Source organism: Pseudophryne corroboree, chromosome 5 (genome assembly GCF_028390025.1).
Source record: "Pseudophryne corroboree isolate aPseCor3 chromosome 5, aPseCor3.hap2, whole genome shotgun sequence".
Classification (NCBI taxonomy): Eukaryota; Metazoa; Chordata; class Amphibia; order Anura; family Myobatrachidae; genus Pseudophryne; species Pseudophryne corroboree.
In genome coordinates, this window is record NC_086448.1 from 634,563,942 (window position 1) to 634,585,149 (window position 21,208).

A 21,208-nucleotide genomic window follows, 5' to 3' on the forward strand; every position below is an offset into this window, starting at 1 on the left:
TTCCTGGAATCCAATTTGGAAGCTCAGCTTTATACAAGTGCCTGTAGGAGTTGGAGCTATACAATAGCTGCCTCCAGAACAGCCATGGTGGCTGCAATATGCATGGAGTTGACAGTGCCAGTAGAGGTGAGCAGTCTCTGTTAGTTTAATTTCCCCTCTTTCTTCATTTTGGTGAACATTATTTTGTGCATGGACCAGACCTGATTCTCTCCACTAGTGGCTAAGAGGTGACAACCTTAACAGAGGTCATCTTGTCTGGTACTGGATAGTTTCAAAAATGCAAAACAGTCTTCAAATGTGGGAGCTGACACTCTTCAGGTTACATCCAGTGGATTACATCCCTATAATGTGCTGAGACACTAGTTTTTGCCAAGAAGTGCCAGCAATATCTAATTATACAATGCCACAACATTGTATACATAGTAGGGGGGCACCTGGGGTGACCATGGTGGAGTCTTAACAGGTTCATGCGATGAGTGGAGTTAAGTGTCCAAGCCAAGTGTTTATCATGTTAGTGCAAGAAAAAAATTCCTGAGAAGTTAGTCTCTTAACCCCAATAAATGGTCCATGCACCATGAGGTCCATGGCTGGGCAAGTTATCGACATGATAGCATTATAGTTGAACCAAAGAGTGAAGCACTTCTGCTCTGGGATAAGGGAACTGAAGGCTTTTTTGTTAGACGCCTTGTCAGTACCTTGGAACTTCCATCTGCTCTATCTATTCCTCCAGTACAAATGCTTACACAAAAGCTCAGAAGGTAAAAAAGAGAGGGTGTTCAGGTGACTACAGTAGCACCAAGCTGGCCAAGACGGTAATTGTAAACATCTGATATGGCAGAGGGCCTAAGGTGACCAGATCTGAAGACAAGGCCCCTGTCTTCACCAGAGTTGAAGCTGTTGAAGCCATGATCCACTGTTTTTTTGACAGTGTAGTTCAGACCATACTCAAGGTCAAGAATCCTGTTTTCACCAGAAATTACACCAGGGCTATATCTCCTGCTGTGAAGCGAAGGGGTTTTCTATATTTAATATTCAGTTGAGCTGGTTTACTGCTGTTCTTGCTGGAAGGTTGGAAGGATGTTTAATTTTCAGCTCTTTAAGGATTCAGATATCCGCCCCCTCAAGTTTTCTTTCAGAGAAATTTGGTCTTTTACCTGAAGCACATACCTTCTTTAAGGGAGTGATGTGTTTTCAGACTCCATAAACCTCTCCTTACATCTTACTACTCTTTTTCAAACTGTTGGATTCGGTAGAGTTGAATTTCATTACCTGGAAGGGTGACATCCTGTTGGTAGTCTCCAATGCGTGTAGTATTTGGAGCTGGTTTCTGTTTCTCATATTCCAAGAAGACAAGGCTATTCTTAGGACCAAACCTTCCTTTCATTCCAGTGTGGACCTATAGCCATAGGACCTTAGTAATTGCACAGGATGGATGTCTGTCAGTCCTTAAGGATGCCCACAAGACAGGTTGGCCAGCATCTAAACAGACTATAGTGAGGTGAATTACCTTGGTAATTGGACAGGGGTATTTTGGGGCAGAACGGCTGGATCCTGAAAATGTGAGTGCGCAATCCTCAAGATCATTGGGTGCCTTATCACTGAGATCTACTGAGCAGATGTAATGGGCATTCTGTTCTTGGGCACACGTTCACTAAATTCTAGTGATGCAACACGGTTTTTTTTTTTTGGGGGGGTGGTTATGTAATTAGAGGTGAAACAACATAAGGTGCGAAAAATTTAAGTTTCTGCACTTTATTCCAATGTTTCACCAATATGTTTTTAGAGGCTATCCAATTTGGATTGCCCGTAAACAATAGCTTTCCTCCCAAAAACACACAGGTTCAGTGAAACCTGTGTGTTTTCGGTAGAAACAGCCCTGTTTTCTCATGAAAACGTGGCTGTGTTTGGGGATTTGGTTTCGCCTGCCTGAGTCAGGTGAAACAAAATCCCTGATAAACCGCGTCCCGCGCCGGCTTATCGGGGCTAATTAGATAGCCGCCGTCGGGACAATTAGACCCGGTAAATTATGCTGGAATTAAATTATGCCTTTACATTCTTATTCTTGTTTCTGTTTTTGATGTCCTTGGGCCTGATTCATTGAGTCACTGGGCACGGCAGAGTGATTTTGCCGGTAATCTAAGGGTTACAGTGCAGCAAGATTTAAAAAAAAACAAAAAACAACCCACTGAACTTCCCGGTGAGCTTCTGGGCTGTAGTGAGGGAGGAACATACTCTACTGGAATTATTCTAAAAGTACTGAAGTTCCTGTCATTGCACTCTGGGCCTAATTTATGTTTGTATGCAATTAAAATTGTGATTTTCTGGGCTATGGAGCTGCAAATGTTAGCAAGTGCAGCTGCTGCCCAGGAATTAACCCTAGCGTAGGGTGGGGTGTGTTCTAACTGAAATATAAATTGCAGTGTTAAGATAAAGTAGCCTGATGTGAATGGGCAAATATTCTCTGTAAATCACTTCAGAATATATGTGTTCTATATAAAGAACTGTTAATAAATAAATAATAAGTACAAAAATTATATTATACAATCATAAACGTTCATTCTACAACACAAGCTAAAATTGAATTGACAAATAATGGGAAAAATATATCTTTAGACATAAAATATTAATACACATATTTAAATGTTTATACGCAATGTAGTTAACCCACCAGTGCAGGAAATATACTGTATGTGAATATTAGATGACCTCCAATGGACTGTATTTCTTTTTGCAGGATGTAATTGTACAGGAGCTGGAGCGTTAAGCCATAACTGTGATAGGCTGACAGGACAGTGCCCTTGTCGTGCTGGATTCCAGGGTACAGCTTGTGATACATGTGATACTGGATATTTCCATTATCCGTTCTGTCAGCGTAAGTATTGTTATTACATTAAAAGTGCATCAGAAGAGAAAAGGGTATTACTTAAGTTTTATTTTTGTGCGGTTTTGAGAATGTCACATATTTTTTATGTAACACTTTATTAAATTTAAACTAAACTAAACAAACCTCCCGTAGATTGTCAAACCAGGCGCATATGTACTGAAACGAGATCCGCACAGTAGGGCCTGATTCGGATTTGGAAGGGAGGCAGAAAAAGCATGTAATGGGCCCTACACACCGGCGGATACGGGCGACTCGGCGGCGGGGGGGCAGTTACAGGGGGAGTGAAGTTTCTTCATTCCCTCCATCACCCGGCTCCATAGCAGTGCAGGCAAATATGGACGAGATCGTCCATATTGGTCTGCATGCACAAGCGACGGGGCACCAGCGATGAACAAGCATGGGGCCGCGCATCGTTCATCGCTGGTGCCTCCACACTGAAAGATATGAACGGTATCTCATTCATTAATGAACGAGATCGTTCATATCTTTCAGTATTATCGCCCAGTGTGTAGGGCCCATTAGTTTTATGTGGAACAAATCATTTTGCAATGCAAGGGGAGGAACTACATTTATATTTTTTCTGTGCAGGGTAAATACTGGCTGCTTCTGCATGTATTCCACAGAAGTTAGCTTTATTTTTACACTGTAATGTAGAACACACCTCACCCAAATATAAATATCTCTGCACATGTTACATCTTCCCCACCTGCAGTGCAGCATGGTTTAGTCCAGTTGCTTGCTTTTTTTGGTTTGCTTCCAAATCTGAATAACCCCCGTAATGCTTTGGTGCATTGCAAACAAAGTTATGTGTGGTATGTCTGATAAGAAATCTAATCTTAAAAATGCAGTAAAATAGATACAGATATTTCAGTCGATATAAAAGGTAGGGCAACAGTAATGAGGTTAGTGCTAGTATGTACAGTATTTAGAGAGCGCACATAATAGCATACATCATAATGCATGTGTTGACTGCCAGTTAATACCAAACTACTGGAATGCTTTGAAATAATACAACTGAAATCATCAGATCAATGAGCAGCAGCCACAAGCACTTTACTCTCCACCAGCTACAATTGCTATAGCATTATTTTATGTATCAACTCTTGTTTAAAGTATAAGCTCTTTTGAGCAGGGCAATCTTTACCTTCTGTTTCACATAATTGTACATTATTCATTTGTGTTATGGTCCCCCCACTGTACAGCACTGAATAATAATTTGGTGCTGTATAAAAAATTTGAAATTAATAATAATAATCCTGTGTTATAAAAGACTAACACTGCTCCATACTTATATGGTGGAATTCAAGTGTTTTATGCACCGTCGGCCACTAGATGGCGCCCGACGGAGTAGTCCAAGTGTTGCTCTGCTCGGGTGCACACAGATGACGGTGCTGACATTACTGTTATGTTGTTCCATAATTTTTTGACAGACTGGTAACTAGTAATAATAAAAGTTGTTATATAAAGCTGACAGGCTCAGGAAGAAAGGATTTTCCTGTCATTGCCATTAACTTTGAACTGGTGAATTCAATATTGTGTAGATACACAACCTGTTTTCATGATGCTTAGGAAGGTTATTACTTACTATGCCTTTTATCTTAGTTTACCATGCCTAAACGGTAACGGTTCCATAGATCTATAGTAGAAGGTCTACAATGACTAGGTTGACTCCAAATGGTAGACAGTGAAAAGGTCGACTGGTACAAACGGTTGACACATGAAATGGTCGACATTGAAACAGGTCGACACGGAAAGTGGTTGACACCACATTTTTTTTCTTTTTGGTGTTTTCACCATCACAGCACAGGGAACCCCATTTAGTGTACCGCGTCCCCTCGCATGGCTCGCTTCGCTAACCATTCTGTGGACAGGTTGCCTCGCTTCACTACCACTGTGCTCAACACAAGTAATTATTCCCAATTGTAGTCCACATGGATGGTAAAGTATGAAAAAGTTGAAAAAGTGAAAATAATAAGAAAGACCTCATGTTGACAATATGTGTGTCAACCATTGGCATGTCGACCATAAGCACTGTCAGCCATTTACATGTTGACCTTTTGTACATATCGACCTATTGCATGTCAACCATTTGGTGTCGACCTGTTGACTGTCTAACTAGACACTGTAGATCTATAGAATACTTACCGCCTAAACTCCCTAAACATTTGTCCCTGCTGTTGGGAGGCGAGTCCAGCTTATCTTCCACCTACTGTATGTGGTAGGGGACATTTTTAGAGCAGGTAATGTGGGTTGAGAGGAGTCTATAGCTGGAATACACTTTTTCACTATTAATGTGGATGGCCACTAATTGCAGCTGCAGATCCAAAACTCCCTAACCAATTAAATATTGCTCCAGTGCAGGTATAGCTACTCTGATATGCATCTGTGATTAGTAGCGGCAAAGGTTTACACTGCCAGGCATTGTTACTGTGCTGTACTGAGTTCACGCTTGCTAACAGAGAAGGCTGGTCAATCCAGACCATTTTTCAATAGGGAGAAGCGAGGCTTCGCGGGCTTACGCCACCTACAGGTGATGTCAGTACGGACAATCAAACTCTGAAAACTTGTTTGTTGCTCTATGACGCATATAGCCCTTTGCATGTTCCATGTGTTTGTCTAGCACACCCCTTTGACCCTTGCACTAGCTATGCCGTGCTATAACTTATTATCACCATCCACTATTAAAGGGCAGGGATCGCGGTGAACCAAAAAGAGTGGGTCCCAAGGACCTATCACTTTCAAAGATTCCTACTTGACCTTTTCAAGGTTCCGTCAGGATGAAGGTTCTATAAATTCCCCCTTAGGAACAGTTTAGCAGATCCCCCCTCTTCCCCCTACGGGAACAATCAGCAGACCCCTCCCATTTCCTCCTACGGGAACAGTCAGCAGATCCATCCTCTTCCCCCTACGGAAACAGTCAGCAGACCCCTCCCATTTCCCCCTACGGGAACAGTCAGCAGATCCATCCTCTCCCCCCTACGGGAACAGTTAGCAGATCCCCCCCTCTACGCCCTGTGGGAACAGTCAGCCGATTCCTTCCCTTTGTAGCAGCTCTGTGCAGATGTGGCACCATGTCACTAGGAGCTTGCCGGGGAAGGTTAACACTGAGCACCCGGACCCCAAACCCCCTCTCGCCGCACGTGCAATCAGCCCTTTCCGATGTGGGAACACAGTGCACCTGATCCTTCCTCACCACCGTGGAAACACGTGGCACCTGAAACCGCCCACTGCGGGAACAGTCAGCTAGTCATGGGCAAAGTGATTCACTGAACTGAGTTGAGACACATGACTCAGTTCAGTGAAGTGTCTCGAGTCAGTGTCTCGGCACATGAGTCATAACTCATTTGTATTTTAATGCATACTTGCCTACTTTAGATAACTAGTTTCAGGGAGATTCTAGATGATATACGAGTTTGCATGGTACACCGCCGAGGGAGTATGTCATGCTCCACCTAAAAGGCGTGTCTAGCTCCACCTGTGGGTGGGTCTATTGCCACTTATTTTTCTAACCTTCACTGCTTGGGCACAGAGACGGCAGATAAGAACCACTTGGCCTATCTAGTCTGCCCATGTACACGTACACACTTGGATTAATTTTTGAGGGGAGACAATTAACCTACCAATATAGTTTCGGATTGTGGAAGGAAACCGGAGTAACCAGAGAAAACCCACGCAAGCATTGGGGAGAACATACAAACTCCACACAGTTAGGGCCATGGTTGGAATCAAATCCATGACCTCAGTGCTGTGAGTAATGCTAGCAATTACACCATCTGTACTACCCTGCTTCGACTGCTGCTAACGCGGGTGAGTGGTGCTTTGGTATCCATGCCTGCATTGTGGCTCACCACTCTAGCTCTGCTGGCCGTCAAGCTCTGCCCCCGTTTCCTTCGGCTTTGCGCATGCGCAGTTTTCATTTCAACTGGGACTGGGGAATTCCGGGGGGTTGAGTGGAGTTGGCGGGGCAGCGTGAGACAGGTCGGTAAAGCGGGAGCCTCTCACAGAATGCGGGAGTGTTAGCACGTATGTTTTAATGTATTGCAGAGACTGCACATGAATCAGTGAGTTGCCAGTGCTGGTAGATCAGTGCTGGACTCATGGAGGAAGTTATTCAGCTGCAGTGATTGTGCAGTGCATCTGGGGGATGCAGCTGCTTATGCACTGATTGTTAATACAGGTTGAGTATCCCTTATCCAAAATGCTTGGGACCAGAGTTATTTTGGATATCGGATTTTTCTGTATTTTGGAATAATTGCATACCATAATGAGATATCATGGTGATGGGACCTAAATCTAAGCACAGAATGCATTTATGTTACATATACACCTTATACTCACAGCCTGAAGGTAAATTTAGCCAATATTTTTTATAACTTTGTGCATTAAACAAAGTGTGTCTACATTCACACAATTCATTTATGTTTCATATACACCTTATACACACAGCCTGAAGGTCATTTAATACAATATTATTAATAACTTTGTGTATTAAACAAAGTTTGTGTACATTGAGTCATCAAAAAACAAAGGTTTCACTATCTCACTCTCACTCAGAAAAGTCCGTATTTCGGAATATTTCGTATTTCGGAATATTTGGATATGGGATACTCAACCTGTAATATATTAACATAGATTCAGTGTTATGTTGATATATTATTAATAACCACTTATTGCATACTAGTTACAGAATATGCACATTACTTCTGGTTGAGGAGAGAAAGCTTAACAGCCATGAAACACATCATTCAGTCTGTAACTAAACCAAATAAAAACATTTTTTTTTACTTTGCATACTTTGCTAATTGGATGATTTTAGGTGGGCTTTTTTTTAGGTGGGCTTGGATTTATTATATTATCCACTATCTAGCCTCCAGGGAGTTTGCCACCCACAATCACATTGAGCAGGAACAGTGAGTTGAGAACACTGTACCACAGGGGCTCCACCTCCTGCAGGCTTATGCTGCATGAATCAGATTCATCCACTGAGTCACTGAGTCTACACAGTGTACAACTGTCTCAACTCACAGGCAGACTCAGGATGAATCATGATTCATGAAATGGATCAGGCAGAGCAGCACAGCACTCACTGACTGGTGAGTCGTGACTGCTCCCTCCCCCCTCCCACTGGGTGTCACCTGGTATAGCCGCTGGCCAATCACAGCTAAAGACACTCAGCAGAAGACACTGACTGATGGACACACTGAGTTTCCTCCCTCTGGCTGAGAGAGGCTACTGCTGCAGCTGTCTTGACTCATTAAACAGTGAGTGACTCGAATCATTCATACTTCCTGATGATTCGAGTCACTGTGTTGAGACAGTGAGTCAGTAGCCATCTCTACAGTCAGCACACCTCACCCTCCTTCCGCCGTTCTGCTCAGAGCAGAAGCTGCACCCATCTCCCCACCATGGCACTCGGAGCTGGCCGCGTGATCACAGAGCACCTGCCCCCACTCCCAGGCAATGGAACACTGGGCACCCGGACCCACTGCTGTGGGAACAGCCCCCCGCCACGGGAACACAGAGCACCCGATTTCCCCCCGCTACGGAAACACTTCAGTAATCAAAGCTGTTCCCGACCACTGCTGCTGGAACACTCAGTCCCAAGAATCCCCCCCCCCCCCCCTCCAGCTGTGGGAACACTCATTCCCTACGCTGTGGGGCACACCAAGTCCAAAAGTCCAGCCACAACACCATCACCCTCTCCCCCCGTTGGCAGCTAGGGATTGGCTGCAGCGGAGTGCTTCCCGGGGACCTACCCATTGTGTAAATGTGAGTCCCCGGTCAACAAAACTGAATAAAATACTCGCTATAGTACGTTTTTGCGGACACTGAAGAGTGTGATTTTTTACTCTTAAAGATGGGGTAGGAGTAGGTTACCCAATGATGGATAACATACATGAGCTTCCATTCTTTGGTCCTGTTGTTTGAGATCCTGGGTTCCCATTTGTCATTTATACTTATGTTGTATATTATTGATGACAGAGTCTGCGTTCACTATTTAGAGTTCAGAGTTTCATTAGCTCCATAACTGAGCGATAGTTGTGCATGTAAGTTATATTAATTATAGTACTAACCCAGTTATTATCCAGCTGCTATTGAATTCCAGTTGCCTCTGACCTCGGTCTGTTTAGCTGCTTTTCTCTTTCCCTACCCTCCATTAGTGTCTGCCTGTTAGCTATCAGCTGCCCCAGGCAGAGAAATCCATGATGATTTCTCTGCCTGGCAGCGGCTCAGAGAGTCTATGTCTGTCCACTGCGTGCCACAGGTGTCACTGATGCAGAAGAGGCGTTGGAGGGTGGACTGGGGATGAAGCAAAACATAGTAGCGGGAGCTATCCTGGCTGTGGCGCAGATCACGTGACCTGATAGGCAACTCATTCAGGGATTAGACAACCTCCGGGCAGAGCTGATGTTTTGCAGACTGTCTATTGGAATCCCGGATGGGTGGTAACCCTAAATATAATGTGAAATAAAATGTAATAAATTGTGGACATGTATAAGCTATACATTTTCATTTACATATATTTCTATCTTTATGTAAAACATTGCATTTGTAGTTTTTTTTAATATTAGAATAAGTGATGTTTGTGTTTGGATTGTATCACTGTTTATATTGTACTTTATTTCTTGGCAGTGGAATATGCAATGTATTTTACAATGTCTTGTTCCATGTATAAAGGCCATTTCCTTTAATTGTGTAGGATGTAATTGCAATCCTGCTGGTGTGCTCCCAGGGGTATGCAGTCCTACTGGGAAGTGTCTGTGCAAGTTTAGGGTTGAAGGTCCTCTCTGTGACCAGTGCCGTGCCGGTTACCATTCGTTTCCTAGCTGTAATGGTAAGAGTTATGTGTATGTATGTATGTATGTATGTATGTATGTATGTATGTATGTGTGTATGTACTGTATGTCTGTCCATATGTATGTATGTATGTGTGTATGTACTGTATGTCTGTCCACTGCAGATGAGAAAATATTAAATGTTGCTATGTTGTTGTTTTTTTTATAACTCTAGAATGTGACTGCAATGTGATTGGTTCTGCTGGCCCCTCATGTGGATCTATGGGAGAGTGTTTCTGTCTCCCTAACTATGCTGGAAATTTATGTAATGAATGTGCACCTAATTTTTACAATTACCCAATCTGCATACGTAAGTATACAAATTGATATGAACTTCATGGCAAAGGTGGATCATGTCATAACCTTGATCATCAAATGTATATTTGTGCAGATATCTGATGTCCCAGTTCAGCACTGTAACAATATATAGCACTTTTGGAGTATAAATGACAACAAACAGACAGAACTCATGTGAGACCTCAGTTTAAGCATGAAGTACTTTACAGTGTAAAGGAGAAAACATTGGGGTGGTCTTCAACTACCACATTTTCTCTCTTATTACCATGCAGTTTTACTTATAAGGGTTATGGATTGGAGCTGATTACCTGATTGGAAGCAATGGGTTGACATTGAAGCTGTGTCTCTCCCTATGCTTTTCCCAGAGTTTGTCTTTTGGTTCTACCTCCTGTTTCTCTTCATCTGATGAGCCCTACTGTCTCCTGCTGGCATCGTCTACATAACAAACCACTTCTCTCACTCACACACTCCCCCTGGACCCTGCTATTTAGAAAACCGTCATTCCCTCCAGGGATCCCAACAAACTTATTTTGACTGTGATGCTCACAGGGGATTAATAGGGTGAGCCAACTCCTCGACACATCTGGTGCTTTGGTATTTCCCGTAATTCAAGCCAGATGGAACCTACCTAACTCTGAGATTCGGCGATACCGCCAAATTAGATAGTTTCTACTATGCTTATGCCAAACAAAAGCCTATAGTCGTGGGACCACTCTATTCGAGAATATGTGTATTTCCCAAATGTACCCATCACATCCCCTCTTCTCCATTTACCCAAGTTTGATTGATTCTCTCTGTTTTAGTAGACATACTGTAAATTCATGCATGATTGGGAAGCTGATTTACAGGGTCTGGTGGGGGAGGATGACTGGCCGGAAATTTTTTTAAACACCTTTTCTAGTTCATCAAACATATTAGTAACGGAAACACATTATAAAGTACTGTCCCGTTGGTATCGTTGCCATAATTTGTTAGCTAAAATGTATCCAGGAGTCTCTAATAATTGTAGGAGGTGTGAAGCCGCAGTGGGTACTCCTCTACATATTTGGTGGGATTGTCCTCTCCATCTTGCTAAAAGATGCCCCCCCCCCCCCCCCCCCCCACACACACACACACACACACACACACACACACACACACACACACACACACACACACCATATATGGTTTAAAAGAACAAACAAACAACAAATAGACATAACTCTAATTTTGAATTATAGAAAATATGTAATACATTTCAGGCTATAATTAATTAAATCGGACTGTTCAGGTATATTGGTAACTGAATAAATAAACAAGTTCTTCTGATTGTAAAATGTTGAGGCCTAAATTTAAGTCTGGAACTTACATAAAGGTCCAAGTTGTAAGATCTTAGGAATCTTCCTCATGCTACTTAAAATGTTCCACCTGTCAAGTTTGGCACGTGTGCGAGGGGTTGCTTGCCTATCTGCTATAGGTTTTATGGAAATCGATTTCTTTGTATAGAGTTTATACACAAATTCTCCTTTTAGAAAATATATAATAACATGAGTATAATAATGATGTCAATGCTTGTTAATACTGTTTCATGTTTCATTTAGCTTGCCACTGTTCAGCTCAAGGTTCCTATAAAAGCACGTGTGACCCTATAACTGGTCAGTGCGAGTGCAAGCCAGGGGTCATTGGACAAAAGTGTGACAGTTGCTCATCAGGATTAGATGATTATCCATATTGTCAAGGTATGTGATTGCTTGAATTAAGTTGCCTTCACTTGTCAGTACATTTTGCCTTCACTAACATGACATCATGGAACACCTTCTATATGAATCATGTGACACAATTATAAAGGTAGATATGAAGAACAGACAAATTGTACATATGCTACATGCAGAGGCAGAACTTGTGAACCAGGTTCAAAAATATGCTTGGGCCCCCTTCAAGTTCATAATATGCCACGGGGCAGCGGCAAACAGGGAAAGGTAGAGGGTGACAGGGAGAGGCAGTGGGTTACAGGGAGAGGCAGAGGGTGATGGAGAGGAAGATAGGGAGAGTGTAAGGGTGATGGAGAGAGGTAGAGGGTGATGGGGAGAGAATGAGATTGATGAGGAGTGGAAGAGAGAGGGTGACGGGCAGAGTATGAGGGTGATGGGGATAGGAAGAGAGTGATGGGGAGAGGAAGACAGTCAGAGGAAGAGGGTGACAGGGAGAGGATTAGGATGACGAGGAGAGGGTCATAGGGAGAAACAGAGAGGCAGAGGATGACCAATTACTTGCCTGGGCCCACGGTAGAGCTGCAGGTGGTGGCGGGCAGCTCATCCACTCCTTGCACAGATCCCCAGAAATAGTGGAAAGCACAGCTAAAGGACTTCCTCAGAGAGCAGGTAGGCAGTAACTTGCAGACAGAGGTAGGAAGTGCCAGGGAATCGGAGAGAGATGAGGTTAGGAGGAAAAAAAGTGTGTTGGGCTGGCCGGGGGCCGTTTCTTCTCTCCTCCAGCTGGGCATCAGTCTTTAGTCTATTCCCCTGGATACCAAGTGGCAGCTGTGCATTGAAAATTGCTGGCTGAAGATCTGCTCTTCCGGCTACTCTCTTTCTTTCCATATACATTTGGCGGAGCCTCAGTCACTCATAGGAAGGGAGAAGTGGAGGAGCTCAGAGGAGAGCAGCTGTGTTGTTCACTGTGTTCTGCGCTACTAGAAGGAGACAGGTAGCAGGTGGTGCAGCGGCTAGTGACAGCATTCAGTGAGTTAGTGTAACTCATTGTAATGCCACTGGTTGTGGTCCCCTTCACTGCGGCAGTGCAATGCAGCAGGGGCCCGCAGGGCTGGCTATAGTAAGGGTGGGGATGAGCTAGGGCGGAGACTGAGGTGCAAAAAGGGATACATTAGCTCCCAGTGTCTTGAATGTGTCTCAGTGAGTTAATATTTAAAGCCACACAATATGAAAATAATTAGATGTGTAACAATATATATAAACGTGACATAGCAATCCCCTAAAAATAGATAAGGGTCAGCTTACTCACAGTAAATAGCAGTGGTAGGCTTCATACAAGAAAATTATCAAAGTGGAGGAAGAGGAGCGCCTGCTAGTGCTTAAAAGAAAAAGACTAGTTAACAGCAGTTATTTTTAAAGCCTGGTTTCCAGACCAGATCCTCTCAGTGGTCAGTCTTAACCCTTGGGCTTTTTATGGATCCAGTATCCAAATGAGAAATAAATAGTGCTCGGTGTAGACTGTTTGTAAGATTTCTCCGTTATCAGACTTCATGCATCAAAGGGTTATATTATGGACAACCTTTTTTAGAAATCAACACATGTCCCATGTACCTTTCAAGTACATCAAATTTCCAGGTAAGTATGTTTCATAAAAAGTACATTTATTATTCAAAAACAAAATCCCAATAATGCAGAGAAGAAATAATAGGTATCAAACATACAAGAACATATATAACATATATAAATGCGCTTTTCTGTCCATAAATGAGGTCCAGTTAGACAAGTAGACCTCCAACATGTTTCATCATAGTGGTGAGATAATATATGCTATATTAAGAAGAAATAGTATACCAACCGTTCTTCACAATGGTTGTACAAGAAGTGCCTCAGATTTACTTGTGTCACTAGAGGTACTCTTATAAATGAATGCCCACATAATGAGATCCACCACCGTGATTGTACATGAACCAGAGTTGTCCATTTGATTGTACAAAATTGTATTGTATTAGTTTTATACAAACTCAGATGGTAATTAGGAGTACAGGATGTACGGCAAGTTGGAACTTCAATATGCAGTTAAAGATCAAGGCAAAAAATGTCATTAATTTAAAATCAAGGAAAGCATCTGTCAGTTTAGAAATTATTTGGACCTTCTTACAGAAGACTTCTAATTTTAGGGCCTGATTCAGAGATGTACGTTATAACACATATGCAAAAGCCACAGGAGGTACCTTGAGATAAAAGACAACCACTGCTGGCTTCTGTGATCCACTGCTGCTCCTGAGGACACAGCATCGGGTCATCTGCATGACCATCACATATATGAGTAACCTTCAGGTTACTCAGGGTGCCTGGGAAAATCACACTGTGGAGCCAGTGAAGCTGCATCCAAGGACGCAGCAACTGATGTACCATGCCCAGAATACAGGGCCAGCACCCCCCCCATTTTCTGGAATGCTGACTGTCGCCATCCCAAATTCCAGCAGGATGCTGCACCTTTTGGGGCCCTGTGAGCGACATCACAACCTCAGATCTGCACTCAGTGTGGCTACAGATCTAATAACATTGGCGTTGTACGTAAACATTGTGTGTACATACATCTCTGAGTTAGGCCCATAGTAAGCTCATTTGTCTTTCTCTGACGTCCTAGTGGATGCTGGGAACTCCGTAAGGACCATGGGGAATAGCGGCTCCGCAGGAGACTGGGCACAAATAGAAAGCTTTAGTACTACCTGGTGTGCACTGGCTCCTCCCCCTATGACCCTCCTCCAAGCCTCAGTTAGATTTTTGTGCCCGAACGAGAAGGGTGCACACTAGGGGCTCTCCTGAGCTTCTTAGTGAAAGTTTTAGTTTAGGTTTTTATTTTCAGTGAGACCTGCTGGCAACAGGCTCACTGCATCGAGGGACTAAGGGGAGAAGAAGCGAACTCACCTGCGTGCAGAGTGGATTGGGCTTCTTGGCTACTGGACACCATTAGCTCCAGAGGGACCGCTCACAGGCCCAGCCTTGGAGCTCGGTCCCAGAGCCGCGCCGCCGGCCCCCTTACAGAGCCAGAAGCAAGAAGAGTCCGGCAAATCGGCGGCAGAAGACATCCTGTCTTCCACAAGGTAGCGCACAGCACTGCAGCTGTGCGCCATTGCTTCTCAGCACACTTCACACTCCGGTCACTGAGGGTGCAGGGCGCTAGGGGGGGGCGCCCTGAGCAGCAATAGAAACACCTTGGCTGGCTAAAAATACATCACATATAGCTCCTGGGCTATATGGATGAATTTTAACCCCTGCCAGATTTTCACAAAAAGCGGGAGAAAGGCCGCCGAGAAGGGGGCGGAGCCTATCTCCTCAGCACACAGGCGCCATTTTCCCTCACAGCTCCGCTGGAAGGACGTCTCCCTGACTCTCCCCTGCCGTCCTGCACTACAGAAACAGGGTAAAAAAGAGAGGGGGGCACTAATTGGCGGGTTATTAACAATGCAGCAGCTATAAGGGAGAAACACTTATATAAGGTTGTCCCTATATCTATATATAGCGCTCTGGTGTGTGCTGGCATACTCTCCCTCTGTCTCCCCAAAGGGCTAGTGGGGTCCTGACCTCTATCAGAGCATTCCCTGTGCGTGTGCTGTGTGTCGGTACGTTTGTGTCGACATGTATGAGGAGGAAAATGATGTGGAGGCGGGGCAATTGCCTATAATAGAGATGTCACCCCCTAAGGAGTCGACACCTGAGTGGATGGCTTTATGGAAGGATTTACGTGACAGTGTCAGCTCCTTACAAAAGACGGTTGATGACATGAGACAGCCGACTAATCAGCTAGTCCCTGTCCAGGCGTCTCAAAAACCATCAGGGTCTCTAAAAAGGCCGTTACCTCAGGTGGTGGATACTGACGTCGACACGGATACTGACTCCAGTGTCGACGGTGAGGAGACAAACGTGACTTCCAGTAGGGCCACACGTTACATGATCACGGCAATGAGAGAGGTGTTAAACATTTCTGATACTGCAAGTACCACTAAAAAGGGTATTATGTGGGGTGTGAAAAAACTACCTGTAGTTTTTCCTGAATCAGACGAATTAAATGAGGTGTGTGATGAAGCGTGGGTTTCCCCCGATAAAAAACTGATAATTTCTAAAAAGTTATTGGCATTATACCCTTTCCCGCCAGAGGTTAGGGCGCGTTGGGAAACACCCCCTAGAGTGGATAAAGCGCTCACACGCTTATCAAAACAAGTGGCGTTACCGTCTCCTGATACGGCCGCCCTCAAGGAGCCAGGTGACAGAAAACTGGAGAATATCCTTAAAAGTATATACACACATACTGGTGTTATACTGCGACCAGCAATCGCCTCAGCCTGGATGTGCAGCGCTGGGGTGGCTTGGTCGGATTCCCTGACTGAAAATATTGATACCCTGGATAGGGACAGTATATTGTTGACTATAGAGCATTTAAAAGATGCATTTCTATATATGCGAGATGCACAGAGGGATATTTCCACTCTGGCTTCAAGAGTGAGTGCGCTGTCCATTTCTGCCAGAAGAGGATTATGGACGCGACAGTGGTCAGGTGATGCGGACTCTAAACGGCATATGGAAATATTGCCTTATAAAGGGGAGGAGTTATTTGGGGTCGGTCTATCGGACCTGGTGGCCACGGCAACGGCTGGGAAATCCACATTTTTACCCCAGGTAGCCTCTCAACATAAAAAGACGCCGTCTTATCCGGCTCAGTCCTTTTGTCCCCATAAGGGCAAGCGGGCAAAAGGTTCCTCTTTTCTGCCCCGTGGCAGAGGAAGGGGAAAAAGACTGCAACAGACAGCCACTTCCCAGGAACAAAAGCCCTCCCCCGCTTCTGCCAAGTCCTCAGCATGACGCTGGGGCCTTACAAGCGGACTCAGGCACGGTGGGGGCCCGTCTCAAGAATTTCAGCGCGCAGTGGGCTCACTCGCAAGTGGACCCCTGGATCCTGCAAGTAGTATCTCAGGGGTACAAATTGGAGTTCGAGACGTCTCCCCCTCGCCGGTTCCTGAAGTCTGCTTTACCAACGTCTCCCTCCGACAGGGAGGCAGTATTGGAGGCAGTTCACAAGCTGTATTCCCAGCAGGTGATAATCAAGGTACCCCTCCTGCAACAAGGGAAGGGGTATTATTCCACGCTGTTTGTGGTACCGAAGCCGGACGGCTCGGTGAGACCAATTTTAAATCTGAAGTCTTTGAACACTTACATACAGAGGTTCAAATTCAAGATGGAGTCACTCAGGGCAGTGATCGCGAACCTGGAAGAGGGGGACTATATGGTGTCTCTGGACATCAAAGATGCCTACCTCCATATCCCCATTTACCCTTCTCATCAAGGGTACCTCAGGTTTGTGGTACAAAACTGTCACTATCAGTTTCAGATGCTGCCGTTTGGATTATCCACGGCACCTCGGGTCTTTACCAAGGTAATGGCCGAAATGATGATTCTTCTTCGAAGAAAAGGCGTTTTAATTATCCCTTACTTGGACGATCTCCTGATAAGAGCAAGATCCAGAGAACAGTTAGTAGTCGGAGTAGCCCTATCTCAAGTAGTGCTACGGCAGCACGGCTGGATTCTAAATATCCCAAAATCGCAGCTGATTCCGACAACACGTCTTCTGTTCCTAGGGATGATTCTGGACACAGTCCAGAAAAAGGTGTTCCTTCCGGAGGAGAAAGCCAGGGAGTTATCCGAACTGGTCAGAAACCTCCTGAAACCAGGGCAAGTCTCAGTGCTTCAATGCACAAGAGTCTTGGGAAAGATGGTAGCTTCCTACGAAGCGATTCCATTCGGCAGATTCCACGCAAGAACGTTCCAGTGGGATCTGCTGGACAAATGGTCCGGATCGCATCTTCAGATGCATCAACGGATAACCCTGTCCCCAAGGACAAGGGTGTCCCTTCTGTGGTGGTTGCAGAGTGCTCATCTTCTAGAGGGCCGCAGATTCGGCATTCAGGACTGGGTCCTGGTGACCACGGATGCCAGCCTGAGAGGCTGGGGAGCAGTCACACAAGGAAGAAATTTCCAGGGCTTGTGGTCAAGCCTGGAGACATCACTTCACATAAATATCCTGGAGCTAAGGGCCATCTACAATGCTCTAAGCCTAGCACGACCTCTGCTTCAAGGTCAGCCGGTGCTGATTCAGTCAGACAACATCACGGCAGTCGCCCACGTAAACAGACAGGGCGGCACAAGAAGCAGGAGGGCAATGGCAGAAGTTGCAAGGATTCTTCGCTGGGCGGAAAATCATGTGATAGCACTGTCAGCAGTGTTCATTCCGGGAGTGGACAACTGGGAAGCAGACTTCCTCAGCAGGCACGACCTCCACCCGGGAGAGTGGGGACTTCACCCAGAAGTCTTCCACATGGTTGTGAACCGTTGGGAAAAACCAAAGGTGGACATGATGGCGTCACGCCTCAACAAAAAACTAGACAGGTATTGCGCCAGGTCACGGGACCCTCAGGCAATAGCTGTGGACGCGCTGGTAACACCGTGGGTGTACCAGTCAGTGTATGTGTTCCCTCCTCTGCCTCTCATACCCAAGGTACTGAGAATCATAAGAAGGAGAGGAGTAAGGACTATACTCGTGGCTCCGGATTGGCCAAGAAGGACTTGGTACCCGGAACTTCAAGAGATGCTCACGGAGGACCCGTGGCCTCTACCTCTACGAAGGGACCTGCTCCAGCAGGGACCCTGTCTGTTCCAAGACTTACCGCGGCTGCGTTTGACGGCATGGCGGTTGAACGCCGGATCCTGAAGGAAAAAGGCATTCCGGATGAAGTCATCCCTACCCTGATCAAAGCCAGGAAGGATGTAACCGTGCAGCATTATCACCGTATTTGGCGTAAATATGTTGCGTGGTGCGAGGCCAGGAAGGCCCCTACAGAGGAATTTCAACTGGGTCGTTTCCTGCATTTCCTGCAAACAGGACTGTCTATGGGCCTAAAATTAGGGTCCATTAAGGTTCAAATTTCGGCCTTGTCGATCTTCTTCCAAAAAGAACTGGCTTCAGTTCCTGAAGTTCAGACGTTTGTCAAAGGGGTGCTGCATATACAGCCTCCTTTTGTGCCTCCAGTGGCACCTTGGGATCTCAATGTGGTTTTGGGGTTCCTAAAATCACATTGGTTTGAACCACTCACCACTGTGGACTTAAAATATCTCACATGGAAAGTGGTAATGCTATTGGCCCTGGCTTCAGCCAGGCGCGTGTCAGAATTGGCGGCTTTATCCTATAAAAGCCCTTACCTAATTTTTCATACGGATAGGGCAGAATTGAGGACTCGTCCTCAGTTTCTCCCTAAGGTGGTTTCAGCGTTTCACCTGAATCAGCCTATTGTGGTACCTGCGGCTACTAGGGACTTGGAGGACTCCAAGTTGCTGGACGTAGACAGGGCCCTGAAAATATACGTTTCCAGGACGGCTGGAGTCAGAAAATCTGACTCGCTGTTTATCCTGTATGCACCCAACAAGCTGGGTGCTCCTGCTTCTAAGCAGACTATTGCTCGTTGGATTTGTAGTACAATTCAGCTTGCACATTCTGTGGCAGGCTTGCCACAGCCAAAATCTGTAAAAGCCCATTCCACACGGAAAGTGGGCTCATCTTGGGCGGCCGCTCGAGGGGTCTCGGCTTTACAACTTTGCCGAGCAGCTACTTGGTCAGGGGCAAACACGTTTGCTAAATTCTACAAATTTGATACCCTGGCTGAGGAGGACCTGGAGTTCTTTCATTCGGTGCTGCAGAGTCATCCGCACTCTCCCGCCCGTTTGGGAGCTTAGGTATAATCTCCATGGTCCTTACGGAGTTCCCAGCATCCACTAGGACGTCAGAGAAAATAATAATTTACTTACCGATAATTCTATTTCTCATAGTCCGTAGTGGATGCTGGGCGCCCATCCCAAGTGCGGATTGTCTGCAATACTTGTACATAGTTATTGTTAACTAAATCGGGTTATTGTTGTAGTGAGCCATCTTTTCTAGAGGCTCCTCTGTTTATCATACTGTAAACTGGGTTCAGATCACAAGTTATACGGTGTGATTGGTGTGGCTGGTATGAGTCTTACCCGGGATTCAAAATCCTTCCTTATTGTGTACGCTCGTCCGGGCACAGTATCCTAACTGAGGCTTGGAGGAGGGTCATAGGGGGAGGAGCCAGTGCACACCAGGTAGTACTAAAGCTTTCTATTTGTGCCCAGTCTCCTGCGGAGCCGCTATTCCCCATGGTCCTTACGGAGTTCCCAACATCCACTACGGACTATGAGAAATAGAATTATCGGTAAGTAAATTCTTATTTTTCCCATTTCTGGATCCAGTACTCAAGCGTTGCAGTGATTGCCTTTGTGACTAAGCCTGTGCTATTATGGGCCCCTTTGAGTTCATTTTGCTGTCATCTTACTATCATTTCTGACAGCAGAAGAAATCCCCAGTTAAAAGATTGGGACATATTCTGCATCAGATACAGGCACTGGAATACAGAAAGCCCAGTAGACATGTATGGCATGAAACGGGAATTAGAGGCCAACATTATGTTTTCACCGGTTCCGGTATGAATGGTCGACCATGTTATGGTCAACAGTCATTAGGTCGACCACTATTGACATGGTCGACACATAAAAATGGTCGACACATGAAAAGGTCAACATGTATTTTTTAACTGTTTTTGGTGTAATTTCTTCCATAACATGACCAGGAACCCCAATTAGTGTACCGTGTCCCCTTGCATGGCTCGTGCAGCAAAGGTGCCTCACTCCGCTACCGCTGCGCCCGGCACAGGTTACTATTCCCAATCGTAGTCCACGTGGATGGTTAAGTATGAAAAATGTTAAAATCTAATTTCTCTATCGTCCTAGTGGATGCTGGGGTTCCTGAAAGGACCATGGGGAATAGCGGCTCCGCAGGAGACAGGGCACAAAAAGTAAAGCTTTTCCGATCAGGTGGTGTGCACTGGCTCCTCCCCCTATGACCCTCCTCCAGACTCCAGTTAGATTTTTGTGCCCGGCCGAGAAGGGTGCAATCTAGGTGGCTCTCCTAAAGAGCTGCTTAGAGAAAGTTTAGCTAGGTTTTTTATGTTACAGTGATTCCTGCTGGCAACAGGATCACTGCAGCGAGGGACTGAGGGGAGAAGGAGTCAACTCACCTGCGTGCAGGATGGATTGGCTTCTTGGCTACTGGACATCAAGCTCCAGAGGGACGATCACAGGTACAGCCTGGATGGTCACCGGAGCCGCGCCGCCGGCCCCCTTGCAGATGCTGAAGACAGAAGAGGTCCAGAATCGGCGGCTGAAGACTCCTGCAGTCTTCTAAAGGTAGCGCACAGCACTGCAGCTGTGCGCCATTTTCCTCTCAGCACACTTCACACGGCAGTCACTGAGGGTGCAGGGCGCTGGGAGGGGGGCGCCCTGGGAGGCAAAATAGTACCTATAAAGGCTAAAAATACCTCACATATAGCCCTAGAGGCTATATGGAGATATTTAACCCCTGCCTGATTTCTCAA

General features: G+C 45.5%; 1 protein-coding gene across 2 annotated transcripts in view; it reads left to right on the plus strand.

The window, feature by feature from the left end:
- Positions 1–21,208, plus strand: part of LAMA3 (laminin subunit alpha 3) — a 477,258-nt gene that overhangs the window by 128,359 nt on the left and 327,691 nt on the right. For both annotated transcript variants that reach the window (XM_063923602.1, XM_063923601.1), the window contains exons 12-15: positions 2,735–2,872; positions 9,585–9,719; positions 9,896–10,030; positions 11,598–11,735. In XM_063923602.1, the coding sequence (XP_063779672.1) occupies positions 2,735–2,872; positions 9,585–9,719; positions 9,896–10,030; positions 11,598–11,735 (546 nt within the window). The remainder of the gene's footprint in view (positions 1–2,734; positions 2,873–9,584; positions 9,720–9,895; positions 10,031–11,597; positions 11,736–21,208) is intronic.